Here is a 26,546-nt window from a genome sequence, read left to right on the forward strand (position 1 = left end):
CTCAGTGCCCACTCTTCCTCCCTGCAGAGATCCTCTAGAACATGTTCATGTGGGTGCCCACGTGGAATTCTGCCCAGCATGGCAGGCACATGCCCCCAAACTTCCTAAGCTCCCAACAGGTACATGTGGACCATGAAGTTACTGTTTCAAGCAGACACCCTGAAGCCCAGATGGGCTTTGTCCACCAGGAAGTCCACACTGAACACCGCAAGGGGCTTGGGGTCCCAGGACTGGAGATTCAGCATCTTGCTGTCTTCTTGGTAGCATAGCAAGGAGATGCTCTTCATGACAGCCTTGGCCCGGATGGAGTGCTTCATGCTGATCAGCTGGTGGATGTATAGCTAGTTTTCAATGAAGCTCAAGTCCCTCAGCTCACTGGCCTGCAGGCTCCACGGGAAGCTCTTCTGGCTGATGGCCATCAGGTGTCAGTTGACACAGAGTAATCATGGCCCCTTCTCTTCCTTCTCGTACAGGACCTTGAACTTCTTCTAGGTCATATGGTATGTGTATATTTAGTTTATTAAGACACTGCTATTTTCCACAGTGGCTGGACCATTTTACATTCCAACAGAAGTATATGAAACATTGTTTCTACATATCCTTGCCAGCATTTAGTATTTTCACTGTATTTTACTTAGTTTAGCAGTCCTAGTAGGTATGTAGAGATAGCTCATCATAGTCTTAATTTGCATTTCCCTAAAGGCTAGTACTATTGAGCATCTTTTTGTATGTTTATATACCCTCTGTATATCCTCTTCAGTGAAATGCTTCTTGGTGTCTTTTGCTCATTTTCGAATTGGATTTTTTGTTTTCTTTTAGTGTCCATCTTTGAGTGTTCTTTATATATTCCATTCTTTTAGGCCTTGAAAAATGCTGTGCCACTTCCTTCTGGCCTCCATGGTTTCTGATGAGAAACAATGGCTTCATTCAAATAATTTTGTCTCCCTGAGCAAGGTGTCATTTATCACTTGATTCAAGATTTTTACTCTCTCTTCACTTTTGAGAAGTTTGATTACAATGTGTCTTGGCATGGATTTCTTTGGGTTTATTTCGTTTGTGGTTTGCTCAGCCATTGAGTCTGTAGGTTGATGTCTATTTATTTATTTGAGAGAGAGATAGAGAAAGAGAGACAGAGAGAGAGAGAGCAGGGGAGAGGGGCAGAGGGAGAGAGAGAGAGTCTTAAGTAGGCTCTTTGTTCAGCATGGAGCCCAATGCAGGGCTCAATCCCACAACCCTGGGATAATGACCTGAGTTGAAATCAAGAGTCAGATGTTCAACCGACAGAGTCACCTAGGCGCCCCTGTAGGTTGATATCTTTTCCCAAATTTTGGAAATTTTTAGTTATTGTAGCTTTTGGTCCCCAAATTTCCATTTGGTTCTCCTTTATGTCATCTATTTCTTTGTTGAGACTTTATACTTTTTCATTTATTTCAAACCTGTTCTGAACTACTCTTTGAAGCATTTTTATGTTGAATGTTTAAAATCCTTGTAATGTCATTCCAACATCTGTGTTGGATAGGTCTTGGTGTCTGTTGACTGATTTTTATTAGTAAGATTTTCCTGTTTCTTGTTATGAGAAGTGATTTTCATTTGTGACCTGGACATTTTAGATGTTATGTGATGAGTCTTTGGATCTTATTTAAGTCTTCTGTTTAGCTGATTTTTTCTGATACCATGTGAAGAAGGGGGTGCCACATTGTTACTGCCAGTTGGAAGTGGAAGACCATGTTTCCTACCTTGTTTTCCCTATGGTGCAGGAAAGGCACATGCATACAATTGGGAAGAGGTGAAAATTCAAGCTCCACACTAGGCCTCCAATGACACCACTCAAGCACTGTGTCATTCCTCAGGCTCCAAGGTCCCTAGCTGGTTTTATTTCTCTTTTTCTTTCAAAATCTTAGATTTATTTTATATCTAATGTCCAGGATTTTTGCTTAGTGAGAGGAGTAGGGATAAGTGTGTTTGCTTCATCATATCAACTGGAAGTTCCTCCTTTTCCATTTTTCTCCTAAACCCATTTGTACCAAGCTTCCATCTTCCATGGCTCTATCAAAACTGGCCTTGTCAAGGTCACCAGTAATTTTAACATTGCCAAATCCAATGTTGTCCTCATTTTACTTGACCCATCAGTTACCTCCTTCGATCCTTCTTCTTAAAACTTTCTTCGCTTGTTTCCAGGACACCATACCACTCTGGATTTTCTTCTATGATGTGGCTTCTCTTTCTTAGTTTTCTTTTCAGTTCCTTCTTGGCTTCCTGATTTCTTCATGTAGCAGTACTCCAGGGTTCAGTCTTATCCTATTCTCTCCTATATCTCTACTTTCTCTCTTGGTCATCTTATCTGATTTCATGGCTTTAAACGCCATCTACTGTCAGCCTTTAAATTTGTATCTTTGGTCCAAACCTCTGCCCTAAGCTACATAGTAGTATATCCAGCTGCCTATTTAATATCTCCACTTGGATATATAATATGTATTTCAAAATTTAAAATATAAAAAACTAAATTTCTGATTTCCACCCTCCCCAAACCAGCTTGTCCTTCATTATTCCCAATGGCTCAGGCCACAAACTTTGGGATCATTCTTGACTTCCCTCTTTCTCTAACACCTCACATCCAATCCATTACCAAATCCTGATGGTGCTACTTTGAAAATAAATGCACAATCTGACCAATTCTGATCATCCCCACTGCTATCACTTTGGTCCAAGCTACCATTATGTCTTGTCTGGATCGTTGAAAGAGCCTCCTAACTTGTGCTTCTCCCTCCCACATAACACAGTAACCAGAGCGATCTTTTTAAGAGAGAAGTCAATCAAATCACCCCTCTTCTGAAACCCTCCCACAATTCCCAAGCCATGGCTCAAGCAAGAGAAAAATCAAAGTCCTTATGCTAGCCTACATAATCTGGCCCACGGTGAGTTCTCTGACCTCATCACCAACTAGTGTCTCTCTTCCGCCACACTAGCCTCCTCACTGTCCCCAGTCACATCAGGTATGCTCCCATCTAAGAGCCTCACACTTGCTTTCCCTCTGCCGGAAAAACTCCTTTATGTTCCAGCATGAGCTATTCTCTCACTTGCTTCAAGTTCTTCTCAAGTGTCACCTCTTCTCAAAATCTTCTCTGACAACTCTATTTTAAATTGTAACCCACCCTCCAGATCTCTGCATACCCTTTTGCAGATTCTTTTTTTAATGTTTATTTATTTATTTTGAGAGAGAGAGAGAGAGAGAAAGAGGGGGAAGGGTGGCGGGGGGAGAGAGAATCCCAAACAGGCTCTGCATTGTCAACACAGCCTGATGTGGGGCTCGATTCCACAACCATGGGATCATGACCTAAGCTGAAACCAAGAGTTGGACACTTAACCAACTGAGCCACCCAGGTGCCCTGAAGATTCTTTTTCACCTTACCTCCTACATATACCACATAGTATTCTTATTTATCTTGTTCACCATGTGTCTTCACCTCCTTCCAAAAAGTATAAGCTTAATGAGGGTATGGACTTTTGTTTTTCTGTTCAGTGCTGTACTTTCTGTACCTGGAACAGTATGGCACATGGTAAGTACTCAGTTATAAACAAATGAATATATCACCGAACTTTGGCTGTAGCATCCCAGTTCTAATGGGTAATGGCCATTTCATGTTTTGCAGGCTTAGAGTCTTAAAGTTTTGTTTTAAATTTGAATTATTAGGGGCACCTGGGTGGCTCAGTCGGTTGAGTGTCCGACTTCAGCTCAGGTCATGACCTCACGGCTCGTGGGTTCGAGCCCTGCATAGGGTTCTGTGCTGACAGCTCAGAGCCTGGAGCCTGTTTCAGATTCTTCATTTCCCTCTCTATCTGCCCCTCCCTTGCTTGTGCTGTCTCTCTCTGTCTCAAAAATAAACATTAAAAATAAATAAATTCGAATTATTAGTATTGTTTGTTTTTACCTCCATTACATCTTAGAGTCAACTTATCTATTTTTGTAGCTATTGTTAGATTCTGGAGGTTGCCAGGATAATGGACCAATAGTAACAAAAAATAGAATGTATTTTTGTCATATTTTTATATTTTTATATACATTAATAAATCACCATTCTGCATATTCTTTTTTTAATGTTTATTTATTTTTAATGTTTATTTATTATTGAGAGAGAGAGAGAAAGCACAAATGGGGGAGGGGCATTGAGAGAGGGAGACAGAATCTGAAGCAGGCTTCAGGCTCTGAGCTGTCAGCACAGAGGCCGACATGGGGCTTGGACCCATGAACTGCAAGATCATGACTTGAACAGAAGTCAGACATTTAATCAACTGAGCCACCCAGGCATCCCAATGTTTATTTATTTTTTTGAGAGAGAGAGTGGGGGGGCAGAGAGAGAGAGAGAGAGAGAGAGGGAGACAGAGGATCCCAAGCAGGTTCCGTGCTGATAGCAGAAAGCCTGACTTGGGATTTGAACTCACAACCATAGGATCAGGACCATAGCCGAAGTCGGACACTTAAACTACTGAGCCACCCAAGTCCCCCAATAAATCACCATTCTGCATATTCTAAAGTGAAGTAAGTCAGAGAAAGACAAATAGTACATAATTTCACTCATATGTGGAAGTTAAGAAACAAAACAAATGAGCAAAGCGAAGTAAAGAGACAAAGCAAAAACAGACTCTTAACTATAGAGAACAAACAGGTGGTTACGGGGGGGGGTCGGTGAAACAGGTGATGAGGATTAAGGAATGCACTTATCTTGATGAGCACTGAGTAATAGATGGAACTGTTGAATCACTATGTTGTACACTGAAAACTAATATAACACTGTATGTTAACTATACTGGAATTACATAAAAAATAAAATGGCCTACAAAAAAATATAAAAAATGAGATAATGAAGGGAACATACAGACAGGAAAAATAGAACATAGCTCAAGGTGAGGTTAACACAAAATACAATCTATAAAGTTCTGTTCACTTACTAGGGTGGGCCAAACATTTGGCTCCGGGCTATCTAGTAGCTAAGGCAAAAAGAGAAAGACAAAAACGGCACCATCCACACTGGTCCCATTCCTGAGAGCAATGTTGCCTAGTCCACCAGTAGATGGCGTACACTTCACGTGATTAGATTACAGAGCAAGCCCTTTAATAGGGGCCTTTTTTTTTTTTAATTTTTTTTTTTCAACGTTTATTTATTTTTGGGACAGAGAGAGACAGAGCATGAACGGGGGAGGGGCAGAGAGAGAGGGAGACACAGAATCGGAAACAGGCTCCAGGCTCCGAGCTGTCAGCCCAGAGCCTGACGCGGGGCTCGAACTCCCGGACCGCGAGATCGTGACCTGGCTGAAGTCGGATGCTTAACCGACTGCGCCACCCAGGCGCCCCAATAGGGGCCTTCTAAACTCAGCCTGATATAGATAACAACAACCATTCTTTATGAATTACATGCCTGGCTATTTACATACACCATTTACTTCTTAGTGCGGTTTTGGGGAGAAGCTGTTATTATCCCCGCTTTAGAGATACGGAGACAGTCTCAGAAGTAAAATCTCTTGCTCAAGCCTGGATTCCAAACTAGCTCTTATTCCAGAGTCTCTGCTTTTTCTATCATGCCACCCTGTCAACCTGCTGTCATTGGAAGAGCCTAAGGCAGATTTTCTTTTTTCTAATGGGTGGAGCTCTTGGGAAGCTGTCTTTGACTGGAGGGCTTTCTTGTTTTAATTTTTAAATATTTATTTTTGAGAGAGAGACAGAGTGCAAGTGGGGAAGGGACGGAGAGAGAGAGGGAGACACAGAATCCGAAGCAGACTCCAGGCTCTGAGCTCTCAGTGCAGAGCCCAACGTGGGGCTCGAACTCATGAACCGTGAGATCATGACCCGAGATGAAGTTGGACACTCAACCGAGTGAGCCACCTAGGCGCCCCTAGGCTCATTTGTAATTGCCCTGTGTATGGACAGCTTCAAAATTAACAAATGGCGTCTATGCCAATAATGGTAACTAACCTCATGACTGGAGAAACACTAATGAATACTACAGTGGGATAACATTGATCAAATATAAAAACATTGATAATACATTGTGTTGATAAAGCCAGGATGAGGGAGAGCCCTCTCATAAATTGCTGGTGGGAGTGTAACTAACCAATCGAGGGCAATTTTGCAATAACTATAAAAAGTACACATACATGAGACTTTCATACCAAGATTCCATTTCTAGGAATTTCTCCTCCAGTTATGTTTTCATAGGTATAAACTGTTGTGTGTACAAGGCTATTCACTGTAGCATTGTGTGTAATAACAAAAAATGAGAAACAACCAGATGTCCATCAATGGAGGACTGACCAAATAAATACTGGTACATCCATCCAATGAGAAAACTCTTTATGTACTTATATGTAAAAGTCTATGAAAAATCAAGATGTGGGAGCTGTGTACTTTCTCAATTTTATGCCATGGAAGTGTTTTAACTATTCGATGACATATCTGAAAGGTAATGTAGAAAAACAATGTGGATAGCCTGTCAACAAATAGTTTTTAGATTGAAAAGCCAGTTAGTCAGCGTACTGCCTTAGTATCAGCTAAAGAAAGATCCCATTAGCCTGTGAGCATATACTGGAAAGTCTATGATATGCAAAAACCCAGTTTTTACTGTTCTCTAATTGGTTCCAGCATAATTTTTCACAGATGGTTTCCCTGAGAAATTTTACTTTTACTTTTAAAAATTTTTTAATGTTTATTTTTGAGAGAGAGAGAGAGAGAGAGAGAGAGGCAGAGTGCAAACGGGGGAGGGGCAGATAGAGAGGGAGACACGGAATCCACATGGAATCTGTCAGCACAGAGCCCAATGTGGGGCTCAAACCCATTAGTCGTGAGATCATGACCTGAGCTGAAGTCGGATGCTCAACCGACTGAGCCACCCAGGCGCCCCAAGAAATTTTACTTTTAGAAAATCACATGTCAAATTGCCCTCAATCGGAGAGAAGTCCAATTCTATGTAGATTAGAGATGCTAGTACTCTGAGGGGGGGGGGCAAATATGAAAGTTTGTTTCCTTTGAGGATTTGCAGGTCTCTAATCTGTAAATTCATCCAGCTCTGTATAGCCCACTGTTCCGTGAGGGAGTTGGAGCACATGAAATAGCAGTGATTTCTCAGAACCACTGTGATATCTGTTCATCCACTAGCATGAGAGCTCCCTGAGGGCATGGCCCATGTCCCATATATCCTTTATATTCGTCACAGCTGTGCTTTTCAAACCATTTGTGACAGGAAGGACCATTTTCCCCCAAATCCATCGTGTACTAACACTTTTATAAAATACAGTACAAATGAATTACTAGAAAACTCAAATCAAAACAAACACAGACAAAATATAAGCTCAATGTTTTGATGATTATATCCAACAGACATAGAATTACTCTGTAAAATTGTTAAGGTTTTGAAACATTTACTCTCAATTTCTTGTCGTGAACCAGTAATAAACAGTTTGTGGACTGGCACTGAGCCATGGACCACACTTTGAGTAGTACTGCCTTACAGCACTACCACAGCGCCCAGCTCATAGTAGGCATTCGATAAATGCCAGGTTCCATACATCATTCTTATGGTGTTTCCTATTTTGCAGAGTGTTTTCATATCCCTTTCCCCCTTCTATCCTCATACCACCTTCAGGATTCAGTGGAGCAGATATTATCACTTCCATTTGGCAGAAGAGGAAGTTGAGGCATGCAGATTAAGTGATTTGCCTGATGTGAAACAGCTTCTTAGTGTCAGAGCCCAAATTTGGTCTGTGACTCCTACTGCATTTTGGGGCAACAGCACTAAGAAAGCCCTCCAGTCAGGGCCGGGGTGGCTCAGTCGGTTTAAGGCTCTGACTTGGGCTCGGGTCACAATCTCACGGTTTGTGGGTTCGGGCCCTGCGTCGGGTTCTGTGCTGACAGCTTGGAGCCTGGAGCCTGCTTCAGATTCTGTATCTCCCTCTCTCTCTCCTCCCCTGCTCGCGCTCTGTCTCTCAAAAATGAATAAATGTTAAAAAAATTAAAAACAAAAACAAATGATCATAGATCACTCTCTTTTCAGAATTTCCTAACCTGTTTCAGTAGGGCCCCTAAACTAGAGAATTTTGTTCATTTCCTTTGATTCTGCCCCCATTTTTCTAGAATGATCCCAGGTATTTCTTGGGCACCCCAGATATTTTATTTTAAAACCAGTATCCCTGTGGGCTAACACAGTGCCTGGCACAATAGGAAGGGTTCAAACAAAATGTGGAACAAATACGTAAGAACAATACCATAATCATCCACTCGCTACTTCGTATGGCTATGTACTCATGTAATTATTTGTCTACATTTGCAATGACAATTTCAAAATTAAAGATAAAGCTGCTTTAGACATTCTAGGTGCCACAGTGAGCTATTGCTCTGGGGCCTTTGCTTTTGCGAAATTCACATTCAAGTGCTACCTTTTATTATATAGAGAAGTTTACAGTTTTATTCTTTCATTATAGTTAACTTTTGAGAGCACATTGTGTTTACTCTTTGTTTTATAAGACCTGAAATGGCTTTTGATCAAAAGTCTGTTGACCATTGTGGGAGGTAGGGTGGGAACATTTTTTTTTCAATTTCTTCCACGCAAGTGGGGGGAAAGCAGAGGACGTATTTATGTTGATTTATCTACACTCTTTTGGCCAGATTCGCTTGTGACCATGTACACACACTTGTAGGACGCCTGGCTAAGGATAAGGGTAAGAGAACACAGAGTTAACAGAATCTATAACTTTTTTTAAAAAGGTGTTTAGCTATTTACTTTGAGAGTGGGGGAAGAGGAGCAGAGAGAGAGGGATAGAGAGAATCCCAAGCAGGACACTGGCAGTGCAGAGCCTGACGCAGGGCTTGATTGTACAACTGTGAGATCATGACCTGAGCCAAAATCAAGAGTCGGATGCTTAACTGACTGAGCCACCTAGGTGCCCCAGAATCTATAACTCTTGACTAAATTATTAACTTTGCTTCATGAGCACCACATTCTAACCACTTCACTCGGCAAGGTACTGTATAGGCATTTATTACTCACCACATGAATAGCTCCTGCAAAACTCGGGGATCCAAAGGCTGAAAGAGAATTCATCATTATCATCATCAATAGTAATACTAGCTGACATTTACTGAGTGTTAGTCTTTTCTATTTTGCATCTTTTAGTACATTTTATCCTATTATCCCATTTTACAAGTAAGAAACCCGCAGCAGAGTGAAATTAGGTAATTTGAACGAGATGACACAGCTATTAAGTGTCTGAGTCTGGTTAGTTCTGAGCTCAGGAAGTCTGGGTCCAGAGCCCACTGCTATTACTATTTTGTTTTGCATTTCACAAAAGGTGAAATACTCTTTTTTTGAAATGTGCTCCTAAAGTCCCCAATGGGAGCCCTCCAACCTGTCGGCGGCCAGTGGCGACACCAAGTGGTAATATGCATGTACTGCAGCCTTCTCCAACTCCAACGTAATTATCACTCCTGCTCAAGCTTTCCCAAATAAACTTATGTTCTAAGGTAGCTTCATGACAAGTCTGCTTCCAACCAGATTACTATCCCTCAATCTCTCTTTTTATGGTCTCAGAGGAAAATACATCTTTTCCAAGGTTAGCTTCTCTTTTGCATTTCATTTCTATATCCCATGTATTTTACTCCATTATCTATCTATCCCCTCCTTTTCTTGCCTCTTCAATTTCTGTTTCACCAGGGGCTCTTCCTGCTAAACCTGCAAATAAACTCTGGTTTCTTCTATCCTGCAATGACAAAAACAATAATGAACATTTCTCTGAATAATCACCCCATTACAATTTTTTTAATGTTTATTTATTTTTGAGGGAGAGAGAGAGAGAGAGAGAGAGAGCGCGAGTGCGAGGTGGGGAGGGGCAGAGAGAGAGGGAGACAGAATTCGAAGCAGGCTCCAGGCTCTGAGTTGTCAGCACAGAGCCCGATGTGGGGCTTGAACCCACAAACAGTGAGATCATGATCTGAGCCAAAGTCGGACGCTTAATCGACTGAGCCACCCAGGAACCCCACCCCAGGTTCACCCTTTTAAAGAGGAGTTCCAATAACAGGATTCCCTTGCTCAAAAACCTTAATACTTTTTCAATCACTTTCTGAATGAAGGACAAATCTCAGTATGACATTCAGGATCTTCTAAAATTCGGCGTGAATTTCTGGTTGTATCCCCCATACACTTCCCTACCGTAAGCTTCAATCACACAGGAGTACTCACACACGTCCTCATAGGTGATTTCCTTTGCACAAGGTATTATTTCCACTTGGATTTACCTTTATCAGAGGAGTCCGCATAACTTTCCCTGGATTTTTTCTAGTTAACTTGTGGCTGTCTCCCACCCTCCCACCCATTACACTATGAGTGCCTGAAGGCAAGGAGGGACTAAATGTTACCAGATAAAGTAAAAATAAGCTTGGACTGAGAAAGCAAAAATCTGGCCATTCATCCGGCTGGAGTATCAAACACAGATAACGCCAGCTGCAAATATAACAGGGAACAGTATTTCTCTCAAACACACGCTACAGCTATAAAATGATAACAACTCCCTTTGAGTGACCACCACTTTTTTTTATTCCCTGAGATACTTTGTTCTCTACAAACATAGACTATCAGAGACTTTGCTGCTTGAAATCATGCCAGTGAGAATAAAACATCCCACATTTGTGTGAAGGACATAAGGTTCTTGGAAACAAAGAAGCAGCCTGGAATTCCTATCCAGGTGCAGAACTTCGGATAAGGGCTATCTGGACACAACATTCCACATCTAGTTTTTACTTTGGGTTCCCAAGGAAACCGGTGTCTGGGTTCATTTCACAGCCCAGACTCGATGTTGTTGACCCCTTCACACAGTGCTGCTTTGAGCTTACAGAAAACAGTCCTTCATTAAAATTTATTTAAACTCCACTCTTCCCTCAAATTCTGTAATGATTGTTTTTCTTTGGTTAGATGCCCCATGGTTTCTCTTGTGCGTGGTCTTCTTCATTGCAATGGTCAAAAAGCCTGACTTTTAGATTGCCTGGATTGACTATATGGATTCTGGTCTCAGTTCTGCTGATAACTAATTAGGATCATCTTAAATAAGTCAATGCACTCCATTGGCCTATTTCCTCTTCTGTAAAATGAGGGGCCGTTTCTTCCAATCCTACGGTAAGCACTTTGGCGTCAGGAAGGTCTATTTTGGACTCTCAGTTCTACCACTTACTAAAACCTATGATTTTTGTTTTTCCGAGCCTCTGTTTAGTAATTATTAAAATGGTGAGATAATACTGGGGCGCCTGGGCAGCTCAGTTGGTTAAGTGTGGGACTCTTGATTTAGGCTCAGTTCATGAGTTCACAGTTGTGATATCCAAAGCCTTGCGTTGGCCACAGGGAGCCTGCTTGGGATTCTCCCCCTCCCTCCTTCTCTCTCTCTCTCTCTCTCTGTCTCTCTCTCTGCCCCTCCCCTGCTCATGCTCTCTCTCTCTCTCTCACAATAAATAAACTTTAAAAAATGGTGATAATAGGGAAAACTGCTATGTAGATTATCCAGTGCTGCAAAATAAATAAATAAACTTTAAAAAATGGTGATAATAGGGAAAACTGCCGTGTAGATTATCCAGTGCTGCAACGAGGCTCAAGTACACTGTTATAAGCATCACTATATTTGATCACTATTCCTACTCCTGTTATGTGAGCTCAGAGAAGTTACCTGTCTGTGCGTCTGTTTTCTCATGAATAAAAGCGGAGAATGATAGTACGTACCCCAGTGCGATTATTGTGGGCACTAAATGAGATGAAAGTGAGTTAAGGGCTTAGCACAGTGCCTGGCACGTAATTAGAGGCTCAAAATATGTCAGCTAATGTAATTAGTATTAGATTACTACTGGCTATTCTGTCGGCCAGAAGCTCGGCATAAACAGTTTCATTCTAAGGACAAAACCCCAAAGAATCGTACTCCAGGTTATTAACAGTGAAGCATAATGGGAGCATTTCTTTTTCAAAAGCAATCGGCACGCCCAACACGGGGTTAGGGGCCGCCCAGTCCTTATTAAATATGGCAGCGAGCAGGGCCGACTTACTGCGGTTGCGCACGCGGAAACTCCTCCTACGTCGCTTTCTCCGCCCGGCCTCCTTCCCACCTCGCCTCACCCCCGCCCTGCCAGGGCAGAGGTGCCGGGAGAAGGCCGGGTAGGACGCGCAAGCGCAGACTTTGGCTGTGTTTGGCCGATGCTTGTGAGGCGCCTGTCACATGAGCCGCGCGCCCGCTCCGCTCCCCCTCCTCCCGGCTGGGCTGTGAATGAAGCTCTGCCGGCTACGTGGGGCGCTAGGTCGGCTTGGTGTACTGGACGCCAGAGCCGACTGAGCGCTCGGCCCGCCGGCGGCCGAGACGGGCTCCGCCGCCCCTGACCTCGGCGACAGGTAAAGACAGATGGGCTGTCGCTTCCCCAACAGGTCCTTGGCGGGCCTCCGGCCCCCGGCCCACCCGCGGAGCACCCCCTGGGCGCAGCGACACAGGGGAAGCGCTCCCCCGATGGCTCGGTCCCCCGGAGAGGGGGGTTCCCGTTGCCCGGCCGCCTCCGCCTGGCACTCGGAGGAGTTAGACCGGCTAGTTCCAGCCAGTGCAGGGCGGCATCTTCCCGGGAGCCCTGCCCTATTCTCCGAGCCAGGGTCCTTGCGCTGTCCCAGCGAAGTTTTCTCGCGGAGCGGCGCCAAGCCCGTCCCGCTTTTGAATGGGGGGGAGGCTGGCTGCAGGCGTCGCCTTTCCAGGACTGGGGCAGAGTGGTTTTGTCTGGTGAAGCTCTTTCGAGGCCCCGCTGTTCTTCCTCCCGCTCTGGACTCGCAGGTTGGTGTGGGTCTTAGCGAAGTGGACTCCAGACTCTCAGAAAAGTCGTTGTGGCGAGTTTTCCTTTTTCTCACTTAGCGCGGGTGGCTGGTTCTCTCCAGACATTCCAGGCTTGTGCTTGAGCGCCTTCACCCTGAAGGGGAAAGCTGTACCTTCACATTGATGCACGTTTACGTTTCTTAACATTTCAGAGCAAATCAGTTTCCTGGAGTGCTAAGCGAAATTGTACGTGTGCCCGTGTGATAACGTCAGTGTAAGCTACCCCGAGTAAAGTGAGGGAAATCCTGAAGGGTGGAGCATAAAAAGCCAGTAAGAATCTGCTTTACATAAACTTCATACATTTATTAGCAACTACCCGGGTTTGACTTCAGAGATGTTAAATTTCTCCTGGTCCCACGAGGCGCGGACCACTACTTAACGCGAAATAAGAGAGAGAGAGAGAAAGAGAGAGAAAGAGAGAGAAAGAAAACGGCAAACCAAAACAAACTGTCCGGGGTTCTAGACAAGTCATCGGAGCGCTTTTTCCTGGTGAATTCATCCTTGGACTTGGGACTTCCTAAGTTTTCTTGGACTTTCGCAAACCTTTGCTTATCCAAAGCATTGGTTTCCCCCCCCCCCCCCCATTGGTGCTGTTGGGGCTAATGTCCACATTTACACTCTTTTCCTTAAACAAAAGTCATCAAGGAAGACCCAAATGATGACTCTCAAGTTCGTATTAGTCTTCATGCATGCATTAGAGCTTTCATTTCGCGGGTGGAGGTGCTACTTGTGTAAAAGCTATGGAAATAGCAACCTACTTTCATGTTGACCAAGTCAAAAACGTGAGGTCTTTTGCTTAGAAAAAGCTGATGACTTGGGTGCTAAATAAGGAAGACCAATTTATTAAGAACTTGTTTAAATGGGCAGCACAGCGTTTAATATATTAAGCCTCTGAATCAAACGAAGTAGTCAGACATTATGTTTTTGTCCCTCTGATTCCTAGCTCCTTTCATATCCTTGCAAATAGTATTGTCCTAAGACCGAATTTGACTTTTTAAGTTTAGGAATTAGCTGAATTAATTGGTAGTACTTAAATTAGTATTCTATTTTTATTTTTTTTCTTTTCTTCTTCTTACCCCTGATTATAAAAGCAATATATGCTTCTTTTAGGACACTGGCAAAGTGTGGGGAAGTATAGTGAAGCAGAGAGAAAGAACCACGACCCAAAGGGCATTGCTCTTAACTTTTTATTATGCTTGCTTGCTTCTCCATTCCTATACAGGGTCTATTTTAAAACTTTATTTATTTATTTATTTATTTATTTATTTTTTCAATGTTTATTTATTTTTGGGACAGAGAGAGACAGAGCATGAACGGGGGAGGGGCAGAGAGAGAGGGAGACACAGAATCGGAAACAGGCTCCAGGCTCTGAGCCATCAGCCCAGAGCCTGACGCGGGGCTCGAACTCACCGACCGTGAGATCGTGACCTGGCTGAAGTCGGACACTTAACCGACTGCGCCACCCAGGCGCCCCAACTCTACTAAGTTTTAAATGGCAAGTTGGGTGCTGGGGCAGGCGGTAGGAGAGGGCAATAGATATTATGCTGTTCTTCATTCCCCAAACTGTGGAATGTGAATATAGGGAAGACATTTATTGGTTATCTCATCCAACCACGCATCCTTTGAGATTCTGAAACCCATTTACTGAAGATCCAGTGATTCACGCAGAATTGGACAGCACTCAGTGGCAATAGTAACTGACTCTGGATCTTACCATTCTATGTTTCTAAAGCAGTACTTCGCTGGGAAAAACTAGGCACTATCCATGTCTGCATGTCTTTGAAGGAGAGGTTCAAAGAGGGACAGGAGGTAATTCTTAAAGGTTTGAATTTTTTTTTCATTTCGATATTCATTTTGCTATTCACATTTTCAGGTTGAGGGCTTGAACTTCTTGCAGAAAACAAGGCCACACAGCGGCTGGTCTGTCTACATCCCATTCAAGCCTTCTTATAAAACTGGAGGGCTTTGGGAAAACAAGTGTGTGACCCCAGCGTGGGAGAAGAAAGGCTGAAGATGGCCATGTGGCAGGGTAAGAAATCAGAACTTATTTCTCTAACTGGTTTTTCCTCCATCCCAACCCAACCCCCCAAGCTGGTGGCAGGCAGCCAGCCAACCCTTTCTCTAACCCTTTGTCTCCACAAGGACAAAAGTATATTAATTTAAAAGAAGATCAGGTGAACATAAGGGAAGCAAAACAAAAATAATATAAAAACGGAGGAGCACAAAACAGAAGAGACTCATAAATATGGAGAACAAACTGAGGGTTGCTGGAGGGGTTGTGGGAGGGCGGATGGGCTAAATGGGTAAAGGGCATTAAGGAATCTCTTGAAATCACTGTTTCACTATATGCTAACTAATTTGGATGTAAATTTTAAAAAATAAAAAATAAAATTAAAAAGAAGTTGCTGCTACCTAGAAGTTTCACCTATTTTAAAGTAGGGGTGGAGAGGTAGGGGGACGGTAGTAGCAAGAAAATGTAATGCCAGAAGCCTTTTGAAAGAACTCCCTTCTTTCGAACATGTGCTTGTGGGGGTTATGTGTGAGGAAACAGGATTTTTTTTTCATATTTGTGTTTTTCATTTGTTTCCTGCAAATTCCTTATCATAAGGTTCTCAGTGGTGGGGGAGACAGATGTCAGCACCTCCCTGGCTTCCTCTTCCCAGTAAAGACTTTAAAGCATATTTAATGTTATAGTGTTTATATTTGGTGATGGAAGGAAAATGCCCGTTTGAATAGTATGAACTACCCAAGAGCAAAACTCAACGGTGGTGTCTTACCTGATGGATTTACATCTCTTGTGAACCTAGGAATTCCTACCACCTGCAAAGTTATTTTTATTTTTGGTGGGGTTCAGGGTCGTGTCCTTGGGGGAGTATCAGAATTTCTGGGGCTGTGTGGGATTTTTATGTTTTTCAAAAAGGAGTGTGGGTTTAAGAAATGATAGACAAACACTACCCAGACTGGTCTGTGACCCAGAAAAGGTTAAGAACCACTTGGAGTCGAATGCAAGAAGTTATATAGCTATAGGTATTCATCAGGTAGGTTTGTTGGTTGCTAATGTATCTGTTAAAACTTTCTCCTGTTGGTTATGGCTTCAAATACGAAGGCACACAAATGCAACATGTATTTTTGATGTATGAGGATTGTTACTTTGAAGATGTTTGTTGAAATGGGAATTGGCTTGTATCACTCGCTTTGGACGTTTATCAGGAGCAGTTTGGAAATTCTTGTTTAAATCGCGAGGTATTCTTTCATTAAACAAACATAATACAGAGGTGAATAAGACACAGAGCCCTAGAGGGTTCCTTCTTTTATGGGAAAGGCAGACATATAGACAAATGATTGTGTTAGGTTGAATTAAGTGTTAGAATAGGGAGAGGTGCAAAATGTGATGGAAGCTCAGAGAAAGGCATGATGAATTCTGAGTTTTGAGCTGGTCTAAAAAAAAAATGAGTAGGAGTTTGCCAGATGGGCGAATGAGAGAATTGCATTCTGGGCAGACAGAGAAGCACTGTTTGGGAACTTCCAAGTTGCTCCGTTTGCCTCGTGTGAGATGTGTGGGCCACGACCTCGGATGAAGCTGGGAAGGTAGTTGGAGGCCGGATAATAAAGGACCTTGTATGTTCTAGGAAGGATTTTACACTTTATCCGGGAGACAAAGATTCTAAACAGGGAAGTAACATAATCAGATTTTGTTTCAGAAAGATTACTTTGGCCGCAGTGTTGAGGTGGAGTTGGAGCTGGAGAGAAAGAAAGCCAAGAGTTGGTTGGGAGGTTTCTGGTAGAGCACTTGAGGGAAGGAGTTGGGAGTCTGAGCAGAAGCGGGGGCAGCAAGGATAGAGAGCACAGGATGAATTCTACAAATGTTCTGTGACCAGATGTGGGGGGAACAGGGCCCGGGTTGATACCCAGTTTGGGTGCTTGGGGCGGGTGGTGCCAGTCCCCGAGATTGGGGACCTAGCCTCGGGAAGATGTGAGAAGAGCATATGGGGATGGATGATGGGGAGTTAGTGTACTGACTTTGGTTTGGCTTCTTTTGCTTGAGACACCTATGGGCTGTTAGGTTCATGATTAAAAAAAAGGTGGTGCTGGAAGTTTGGAATGGAAGTTTGTGAAGGTGGGGATCTAAAGTTTTGTTCCTAATGATGCATAAAGAGCTTGTGTTTTTTCTCTTTAGTGGAAACACCATTAGTAGTTAATGATTTATTTATTTTCTAATAAAAACATTCTAGTGAATACCAATTCTTAATAAAATGTCATAGTTTCTTCTTTTTTAAAGTTTATTTATTTTGAGAGAGAATGATAGAGTGAGAATGTGTGAGCCAGGAGGGGCAGAGAGAGAGAGGGAGAGAGAGAGTCCCAAGTAGGTTCTGTGCTCTCAGCAAATGGAGCCCGATGCAGGGCTCAATCACATGTACTGTGAGATCATAACTGGGACCAAATCAAGAGTCAGACACTTAACGGACTGAGCCACCTAGGTATCCCTGTCATATATATTTTTTGCCCCTGTCGTATTTTCTTAATAAATCATATATTTTGTTCTCTCAGGCCCTAAAATCGGATCTGCTTAAAATGACATTGGAGTAAAACCACATTTTCTTAGCATTAGTGAATAGGGGAGTATTCCATATAAGTAATTGCAACTTATTTTTTGTTATATGCAACATCTAAAGTGACAAGCAATAGTGACAATGATAGTTTGGCTGGCACTATGGTAGAATAGTTAAAAATACAGATTTGGGTTCAACTCTGATGGGTCCATCACTTGGTAGCTGTGAGACCTGGGACAAGTCCCTTACCCTCTCTGTGTCTCAGTTTCCTCCTCTGTAAAATGAGGATAATAATAAAACTCACCTTATAGGGTCATTTTGAAAATTAATATATACAAAGCACTTAGGACATAGTACGTGCCATGTAAATGTGTGCCTTTATTATTAGTAAGACATTTAGAATATTGCCCAGCATATAATATGTGCTTATTAAAATTTATCAGTAGCTGCTGTTGTTACTATTACTACTGCTACTACTTATACAACCACCATTATTGTTGTCACTATTACTTTGCTATATCCTGGGGTGACCCTGGGACCCTGTTCTGTTGAGGGAATTTCAGGTTGTCCTTGGAAGCCCTACCCTGTGGTAGTCTGTTTGAGTCTTTAGGTAGAGGCTTAGATCTGAAGAGATCCTTAGAAAACATCTAGCCCAACCCCTAGAAGTAAAGTGACATGCCCATGCTCAAACAGGTTGATGGTGGTGACAGGACTAAAACCCAGGTGTCCTGGTTCCCTATTCCAGTTTTTCCATGGGCTCAGAGGAGGAGGGAATGGGTGGGTCTATCCTCAGCTCAAGGAAGCTTGGAGTCAGTTTCTGGAGGTAGTTAAGGAACTCTAAGAGCTAGAAGAAGCCAATCCTCCTTAGTCTCTTGGGTCAGTGGTATCTAGTTCCTCCACAGAGAGTTTTATCAGAACTCCCATACCCCTCAAACATGGCCAACATTATTATTTTGACTTCATTTGATGAAGCCCTGTAACATATTTCCTGGCCACTTTAAACATAGCCTCCTGGGCATGATTTAGTATTTTTTGATAACTCAAGGTCATCATTAATACCATCAGATTTATTGATCTAATTGTCAAGAAGTTATTGACAAGAGAACTAGCCAGTTTGGGGTTGGATGAGGTTGGACACATATTGTCAGGTATTATTTATTCAATTATCATTAAAATTTTTTTAAATTTTTTTTTTCAACGTTTATTTTTGGGACAGAGAGAGACAGAGCATGAACGGGGGAGGGGCAGAGAGAGAGGGAGACACAGAATCGAAAGCAGGCTCCAGGCTCTGAGCCATCAGCCCAGAGCCTGATGCGGGGCTCAAACTCACGGACCGCGAGATCGTGACCTGGCTGAAGTCGGACGCTTAACCGACTGCGCCACCCAGGCGCCCCACATTAAAATTTTTTTAATGTTTAGTTTTGAGGGAGAGAGAGAGCAAGTGAGCATGAGCAGGGGAGGAACAGAGAGAAAGGGAGACAGAACCCGAAGCAGGTTCCAGGCTCTGAGCTGTCAGCACAGAGCCCAATGTGGGGCTGGAACCCAAGATCATGACCTGAGCCAAAGTCGGATGCCTAACTGACTGAGCCACCCAGGCGCTCCCCAATTATCATTTATTAGGTACCAGTTGTGCACCAGGCACAGTGCTGAGCCCTAGAGGTGCAATGGTTAGTAAAAATAGGTATGGTCTCTACTCTCATGGAGCTTGCCAACTAGGATAAAGGTAGCATTTCAAATTCATAAAATCATTTATTTAACAAATGTGCTGAAGTAATTTGGAAAAAAATGACACCAATATAAATTTAGAAGATTAAACTACTGTTTCTTAATAAAGGAGAAGGTGCATCAGAGTTGTCCATGGGGCTTTAAAAACTATTCCTACTCAGGTCTCAGACTCCCCAAATTGGAATTCAGTCTTAGGACCTGCACATTAAAAAAAACAAAACAAAACCAAAAAAACAAAAAAATCCTTTTTGGATTACATGTACACTGCTACATTGAAGAATGAAAACTTTGAAAAAGAGAGATGATAGGAGAGTATATAGTGTTGGGGTAGGGAAGGTATTTGTATGCATAATATCAAAGGTAAAGTAATAAATAAAATATTAATATAATCAACTATATGCAAATTTAAAATCCTGCAAAACCCGTGAAGTTAATGACAAAACTGGAAGCAGTTGCAACAAGACTCATTATTCAGAGCAATAAGAAAAATACAAGTATCTGACTAGAAAAATGTGCCAAGGTTGGGAATAGGAAAATACGTAAAAGAAGAAATCTAAGTGGCCAATAAATGTGAAAAAATGTTCTATCTCAGTGGTAGTCGAAAGGAGATTTAAGATGGCATACCATTTTCTCCAATATAATTTGCAAAGATTAAAAAGGAATGACAGGAGCGCCTGGGTGGCTTAGTCGGTTAAGCCTCCAACTTCAGCTTAGGTCATGATCTCATGGTTCATGGGTTTGAGTCCCGCGTCAGGCTCTGTGCTGATAGCTGGAGCCTGGAGCCTGCTTCAGATTCTTTGTCTCCCTTTTCTGTCCCTCCCCTGCTCATGCTCTGTCTGTCTCTCTCTCTCTCAAAAATAAACATTAGGGGCGCCTGGGTGGCGCAGTCGGTTAAGCGTCCGACTTCAGCCAGGTCACGATCTCGCGGTCTGTGAGTTCGAGCCCCGCGTCAGGCTCTGGGCTGATGGCTCAGAGCCTGGAGCCTGTTTCCGATTCTGTGTCTCCCTCTCTCTCTGGCCCTCCCCCGTTCATGCTCTGTCTCTCTCTGTCCCAAAAAATAAATAAACGTTGAAAAAAAAATTAAAAAAAAATAAACATTAAAAGAAATATAAATAAATAAATAAATAAATAAATAAATAAATAAATAAATGGAATGACAAAACTCAGTGTTGGCAAGGACATGAGGAAGCAGGCATTCTCTTGCACTTCTGGTGGGAATGTCAGTTTGGCATTATCAAAAGCTTTAAAAAACACGTTTACCTTTTGACCCAGCATTTTTTTTGGAATTTATCCCAAGGAAGTAATTAAGGACGTACACAAAAGTGTGTCAATAAGGGTATTTATGGCAGCATTTTCTATAGTGGGAAAAATTGGTAACACTTTCATTCTGATGTAGTAATACAGTGGAATAGTATATCACTCCTACAAATGATTATAAATGTATCATTCCTATAAATGTATAATCATTCCTAAAAATGATTAGTGCCGAGTTCTACATAGAAATAGGTTCAGGGGTGCCTGGGTGGCTCAGTTGGTTAAGTGTCTGACTTCAGCTCGGGTTATAATCTTGTAGTCTGTGAATTTGAAGCTTGCATCAGGCTCTGTGCTAACACCTCACAGCCTGGAGCCTGCTTCCGATTCTGTGTGTGTGTGTCCTTCTCTCTGCCCCTCCTGTGCTCACACTCTGTCTCTCAAAAATGTATAAATGTTAAAAAAAAATAATAGGTTCATAATATGATGTTATATGAGTGGTGGGCGGGGGGAATCATATCCCAGATTATCGGTAGTTAAAAGCCTGGGATCTGGGGATTAAAGGTACATTGTAGGGAATATAGTCAATGGTATCGTAATAGCATTGCATGGTGACAGATGGTAACTACACTTATGTTGAGCACAGCATAATGTATAGACTTGTGGAATCACTGTAATGTATACCTGAAACTAATGTAACATTGTGTGTCAGCTATACTCAAATAGGAAAAAAAAAGTCTGGGAGGGGCGCTTGGGTGGCTCATTTGGTTAAGTGTCCGACTTTTGGTTTCGGCTCAGGTCATGATCTCCTAACAGTTACAGTGCGAAGCCTGCTTAGGATTTCTCTCTTCCTCTCTCTCTGCCCCTCCCCTGCTTAAGCTCTGTCTCTCTCAAAAAATAAAGAAACATCAAAAAGTTAAAAACGAAAAGAAAAAAGTCTGGGCTCTGGGCTTAGGGTTAGATCAAAATCCTAGCCTTATCAACTGGGTAATGTTGGGAAGTTATTACCTGAGTGTTCCTCAGCTTCCATGTTAGTAAGAGAGGGATAAAATAGCAGCAAACCTAATAGTTCCCAACACCCAGTAGGATCACCTGGGGATCTCTTAAACCCTCCCAAGGCCAGGCCTCACCCAGTCGATTAAAATCCTCAGTCCTTAGGGATTGGATGCAGCCCTCAGGGTTTTTGAAGCTCCCTGGGTGACTTCAGTGTGTAGACAAGTTTGGGAACCATTGAGCTAACATATAAGGTGGTTATAAATATGAGAAAATCACAGTGGCTGGCATGTGGTAAGTAGTCAATACGTGGTAACTATTATTAGTAACTGTTATTTTTTTTATTAATAATATGACCCCATTTTAATATATGTGTTTGTGTCCATGTATGTATAATAAGAAAAACCTGAGGGGATGTGCACAAAAGTATTTAAAAAAGAAATTAGAATTGACTTTGTTTTTGCTTACTTGTATCTTCCAATTTCTCTGTAAATACCATGGATTCCTCACTAATTTTTGAAAAGTGTAACTTCTGAAGGAAATATCCAATATATGTGCACAGCTTTTATATGCTATTGTGTTTATAATAGTGAAAAACTGAAGACACAGTTTCTATAGTAGGGGAATATAAGTAAATTATGGAAGGTCCATATAGTAAAATATGGGGCCATTAAATATGAAGACCAATGCTGAGGAAAATCATTATGATACAGTGGGAGAGTATATGGGATGATGCCATTTCCATCTTTGTAATTTAAGTGTGCAGTTCTTTGTGTCTCTGTGTTTACATGTTACATATATACCTGTGGATGTGATGATAAATATGGAATGGAAGGAAAGGAACCAAAGTTGTTTTTGAGAGAGAGAGAGAGGGGGGAGTGGGGGGGAGAATATATGAACAGGGGAGGGGCAGAGAAAGAGGGAAACACAGAATCCGAAGCAGGCTCCAGGCTCCAGGTTTTGAGCTGTCAGCACAGAGCCCGACTTAGGGCTCAAACTCAGGAACCATGAGGTCATGACCTGAGTCAGACACTTAACTGATTGAGCCACACAGGTGCCCCTGGAAAGGAACCAAAGTTGTTAAAGTGGCTATCTCCAGACAGTAGGATGCATTTCTGTTTTTTCCCCTTTTCATTCTTTTATTTTCCAAATTTTATATGATGAATATGTATTACTTTTGTAATAAAAATGAGTTATTTGAAAATGAGATACACAATGATAGTGCCACCAACAAGGAGTGAATTGTGTGGGCTTCTGGACAACTGCTTCAGTCACTTTGTACCCCTTGCCCCTCCTCCACATTAAAAAAAAAAAAAAGAAACCAAGACCCCAAGGGTTTGGTCAGAGCAGTTTTTCTTTTCTTTTTCTTTCTTTCTTTTCTTTTCTTTTCTTTTCTTTTCTTTTCTTTTCTTTTTTTTTTTTTGCTATTAATACTTCCTCAAGTCCTCTTGTAATTTTTGGCCATCTCTCCTATTGACTCCAGAAACTCTTTTGGGAGTGAGAGTGGGGACAGGCAGAGAGATTATGCAAAAATTGGGAAATTACACTTACTCTCGTGTGGAGGTTACATAATGAGGTGAGGCGGCAAAATATGCCAGGATAAGCATGAAAATAAGACAGAGGAAAACTGTAATAAAACTTAGTTGCAACGAGAAACTCAGCTTTAAAGGAAGTACATTTCAACCTTACAGATTTTTTTTCTTAGCACATCACAGTGTATCTTTAAACACTCTGGTGATTTAGCTAACACATGGGGGCCGGGGGAGCACCACAAAGCAGTTAGTGAGTTGGAGACAGAGTTTCAGTGTGAAATCTGGATAGCTGTGTGGCTTGATAGTTGGACCACCATCATCTAGGAAAAGCCATCTGCTCTTGCCTGTTGACCAAAACGTTAGTATCTGCATGGCTCTTAAACAAAAATCATGTTGTTAGAGCAGGAGTAAGGAAGCAGAGCACCCACCCTCCCCTTTTTTTTCTTTATCTGGCATAGTGTCTCAACTATGGTAGGTACAAGAAAAGAATTCTTCATCTCTTTTCACTATTGCCTCTACAACTCCTCAGCGGGGCAGAAGAGGTGGGGATGAATAGGAGGTAAACACACATGATCTTTCAGAAGATTTCTGTTTCTCTAAGAGCCAGCCATTCCTTCTCAAGCATACAGTTGTGGAAGGAGCATGGACCGTGGAATCTGATACACCTGAATCTGAACCTGGCCCTGCCAGGTGGTGGCCAAAGTACCTAAACTCTGAAAGCCTCAATTGTCTCATCAGGGGTCAAGTGCGGTCTCTGGAGACAGACTCCCTGGGTTTGTGTATTCGCTGTCACTGCTACCTGTGGGCAAGTTATTTTATATACTGTGCCTCACTCTCTTCATCGGCAAAATGGGTTAATAATAATTGTACCTACTCATAGGATTATTGGGAAGATGGAATGAGTTAATACATATATAGCCTTTGAACACTGCCTGGCACAGGTTAAGCACTCACAAATGTTGACCTTTGGTTGACAATGTTGATACTTTGGCAAAAGTATATGACAATATTTGCCTCACATGATTGTAGATGAGAATCACCAAAATGTTCACCTGTTGTAGCTGTTCTGACTGTATTATAATTGCAGCAGAAAAAAAAATCGATATATTCTTAAAAGGATTTAAAAAAAGTTTTTTTAAGTTTATTTATTTTGAGACAGAGACAGTGAGCAGGGGAATGGCAGAGAGAAGGAGAGAGAGAATCCCAAGCAGACTCCCCACTATCAGTACAGAGCCCGATGCAGGGCTCGAACTCACAAACCATGAGATCATGACCTGAGCTGAAACCAACAGTCGGACGCTTAACTGACAGAGCTACTCAGGCACCCCTTAAAGGGATGTTTTTAAACAGGAAAGGATCTTTCAAGGTGATCCATTTCAAACATTTCATCTTACAAAGGAGGAAACTGAGGCCCAGGGAAACTGTATCACAGCTGTCATATGGTGCTTTGAGCCAGGACGATGCCCCAGGCTACTGATAATCAGTGCTGCCTAGTGTGCTCTCTCTGCCAGTCTGTCTGCCTCTTTAGCCCTACTGCAGTTATACTGCCTCCCCTAGGCTTGGCTGTTTTATAATTTTCTGCTAAACGTTAGTCTTTCCCTACTATGCATTATTGCTACTTTGAAAAGTTTAGGGTTTTTTTTCTTCCCAAAGAATTGTTTTTTCACTGAGGCTTCCAAGGTGTTTTTTTTTTTCCTGTCACTCTGTTGGCATTTTTGAAATAAACTATAGGTTATGTTTTAACCAGAATTATGATTCAAAGCTTCCTGTTTCATGTAATGCTGTTCTGTGTGTGGCAGGATGGGAGGGGGGACTAGAAAGTTTCACTATGGGTGGCAGCAAATGCCAGATTCTTCTTATTTTTCCTACTTTCTGTTATAGACCTGTGGCCAAACCAGAGAAGCTGTTGAGGAGTTAATAGGATGAGGTAACCCCCTTAAGTAATGGCTTATTTTGATGCTTTTCAACCCGATACCATTCAGGCATTAGGTAGCATTTTCTTATATGTATTTAGGATTTCTGCCCTGACTACTTCCATGAAGAGCAACCTAGAAATTGCAACATAGAGCAGTTAGAAATAAATTCAGGAAAGGGACTATCTGGTGGAAATGAAATAGGTATTACCAAGCATGTGAGATACTCAGGACACTGAATATTTTTCTTTCCTTCTTCTGCACCCCCCTACAAAAAGATAAGCACACTAAATTCCATTATTATTATTACTGTTATTTGTTTTAGGTTTTTATTTTAATCCTAATTAGTTAACATACAGTATTATATTAGTTTTAGGTGTACAATATAGTGATTTGACAGTTCCATACATTACATTATTGACATCTTCTGGTCAAAAAAGGTGTTCAGATGTAGAGAGCTCTCCTGGCCCTGTGTGTGCTAAGTCTTCTGGTCCTCACACCACCCTCCACTGCCCTGGTCTGGCCTGCGGCCACCTACAGCTCAACACTGAATATTCTCAGGTTGAAGTCATGGTTTTTCCTATTTAGCTTAAGAGTGGTAAGAAGCAGGTGGGCAGAGGAATCACTGCCATCCGAATTTTCAATTTTCTGCCAAGGCCTTCTTTTCCTTGGGTTCTGTACCCTGGTAATAAATAATAATAATAGAGCCTCATTCTCTCCATTGAATGTTCACCATCCACCCAGATATCAAAGCCAAAAGTCTGAGACGCACTGCACAGCCCTTGCCCTTCTCTGCTTGCAGTCGCCTCCTGATGGCCTAGATCGTATTCCTAGCAAATGTCTACTTTCCGCCATCAGCTAAGGGTCCTCTATTTGTAGTCCTTCCTGAAACCTTGCCCATCCTCTGGTAAAATTAGCCTTTCCCTTCTTTGCGTGTTTCCCCGCTCTCTCGTATACGTCTTGAGGGCATTGGCTGTATTTGTTCAGTACATTTGTTTTCATGTCTGCTGTGTGCCAGGCACTGCACTGGATAGGTGCTGGGGTTAGAGCAGTGAACACAAAAGCCATGATTCTTGCCCTCCTGAGCCCTGCAGTCATGTGGGGGAGCTGGTATTCAAACATATGCACAAACGTTTCAGTGTGAAGTATTATGATATGAAGTAAAGTTCTAAAAAAAAGAATAAGTGAGACAGAATTTATTGGGAGAAGGGGTCTGAAATGAAGTGACAAGTTCAGCAGAGGCCAAAAGATGGATAGGAGCTATCTAGGTGAAGAGCTGGTGGAAGGGCATACCAGGGAGAGGAAATGAAGTGGAAATCCCTGAGGTGGCAAGAACCTGGATTCTTCTCCAGTGTGGTGGTCCATTGTGGCTGGACAATCGTGAATGAGATATACAGGGGATTGGGATGAACTGGAAGGGTCGGCAGTGCTCTGGTAACACAAGGTTTATAGGCCGTGTTACTCAGTATCCTAAGTGCAGTGTTAGGGCTTCAGGGATAGATTGCATGGGGCAGGGCAACAGTGAATGAGGGGAGGGCCTCATTCATCTTTGCATCCCAGCTACCTGACAGAGAGTACCCAGAACATACTATGTGCTCATGGAATCTTTGTTTAATGAGTAATAATTGCCTTGCCTTCCTACCAGGATTGTCATGAAGATTAAATGGGGTAAAATATGCTAAGGTGCTTTGCAACATACACAATGTTAAACAAGT

At 42.3% G+C, this 26,546-nt stretch overlaps 1 protein-coding gene across 1 annotated transcript in view; it reads left to right on the forward strand.

Moving 5' to 3' along the window:
- Positions 1 to 12,214: 12,214 nt before the first annotated feature.
- CLCN5 (chloride voltage-gated channel 5) overlaps positions 12,215 to 26,546 on the forward strand; it is a 192,374-nt gene continuing 178,042 nt past the window's right edge. Inside the window, exons 1-2 of the mRNA XM_047076249.1 lie at positions 12,215 to 12,404; positions 14,741 to 14,896. Coding sequence (XP_046932205.1) covers positions 14,881 to 14,896 — 16 coding nt within the window. The 5' untranslated portion in view covers positions 12,215 to 12,404; positions 14,741 to 14,880. The remainder of the gene's footprint in view (positions 12,405 to 14,740; positions 14,897 to 26,546) is intronic.

This window comes from Lynx rufus, unplaced genomic scaffold, assembly GCF_022079265.1.
Source record: "Lynx rufus isolate CCGP_SWC_20201006 ecotype Redwood Valley unplaced genomic scaffold, mLynRuf1.p SCAF_14, whole genome shotgun sequence".
Classification (NCBI taxonomy): domain Eukaryota; kingdom Metazoa; phylum Chordata; class Mammalia; order Carnivora; family Felidae; genus Lynx; species Lynx rufus.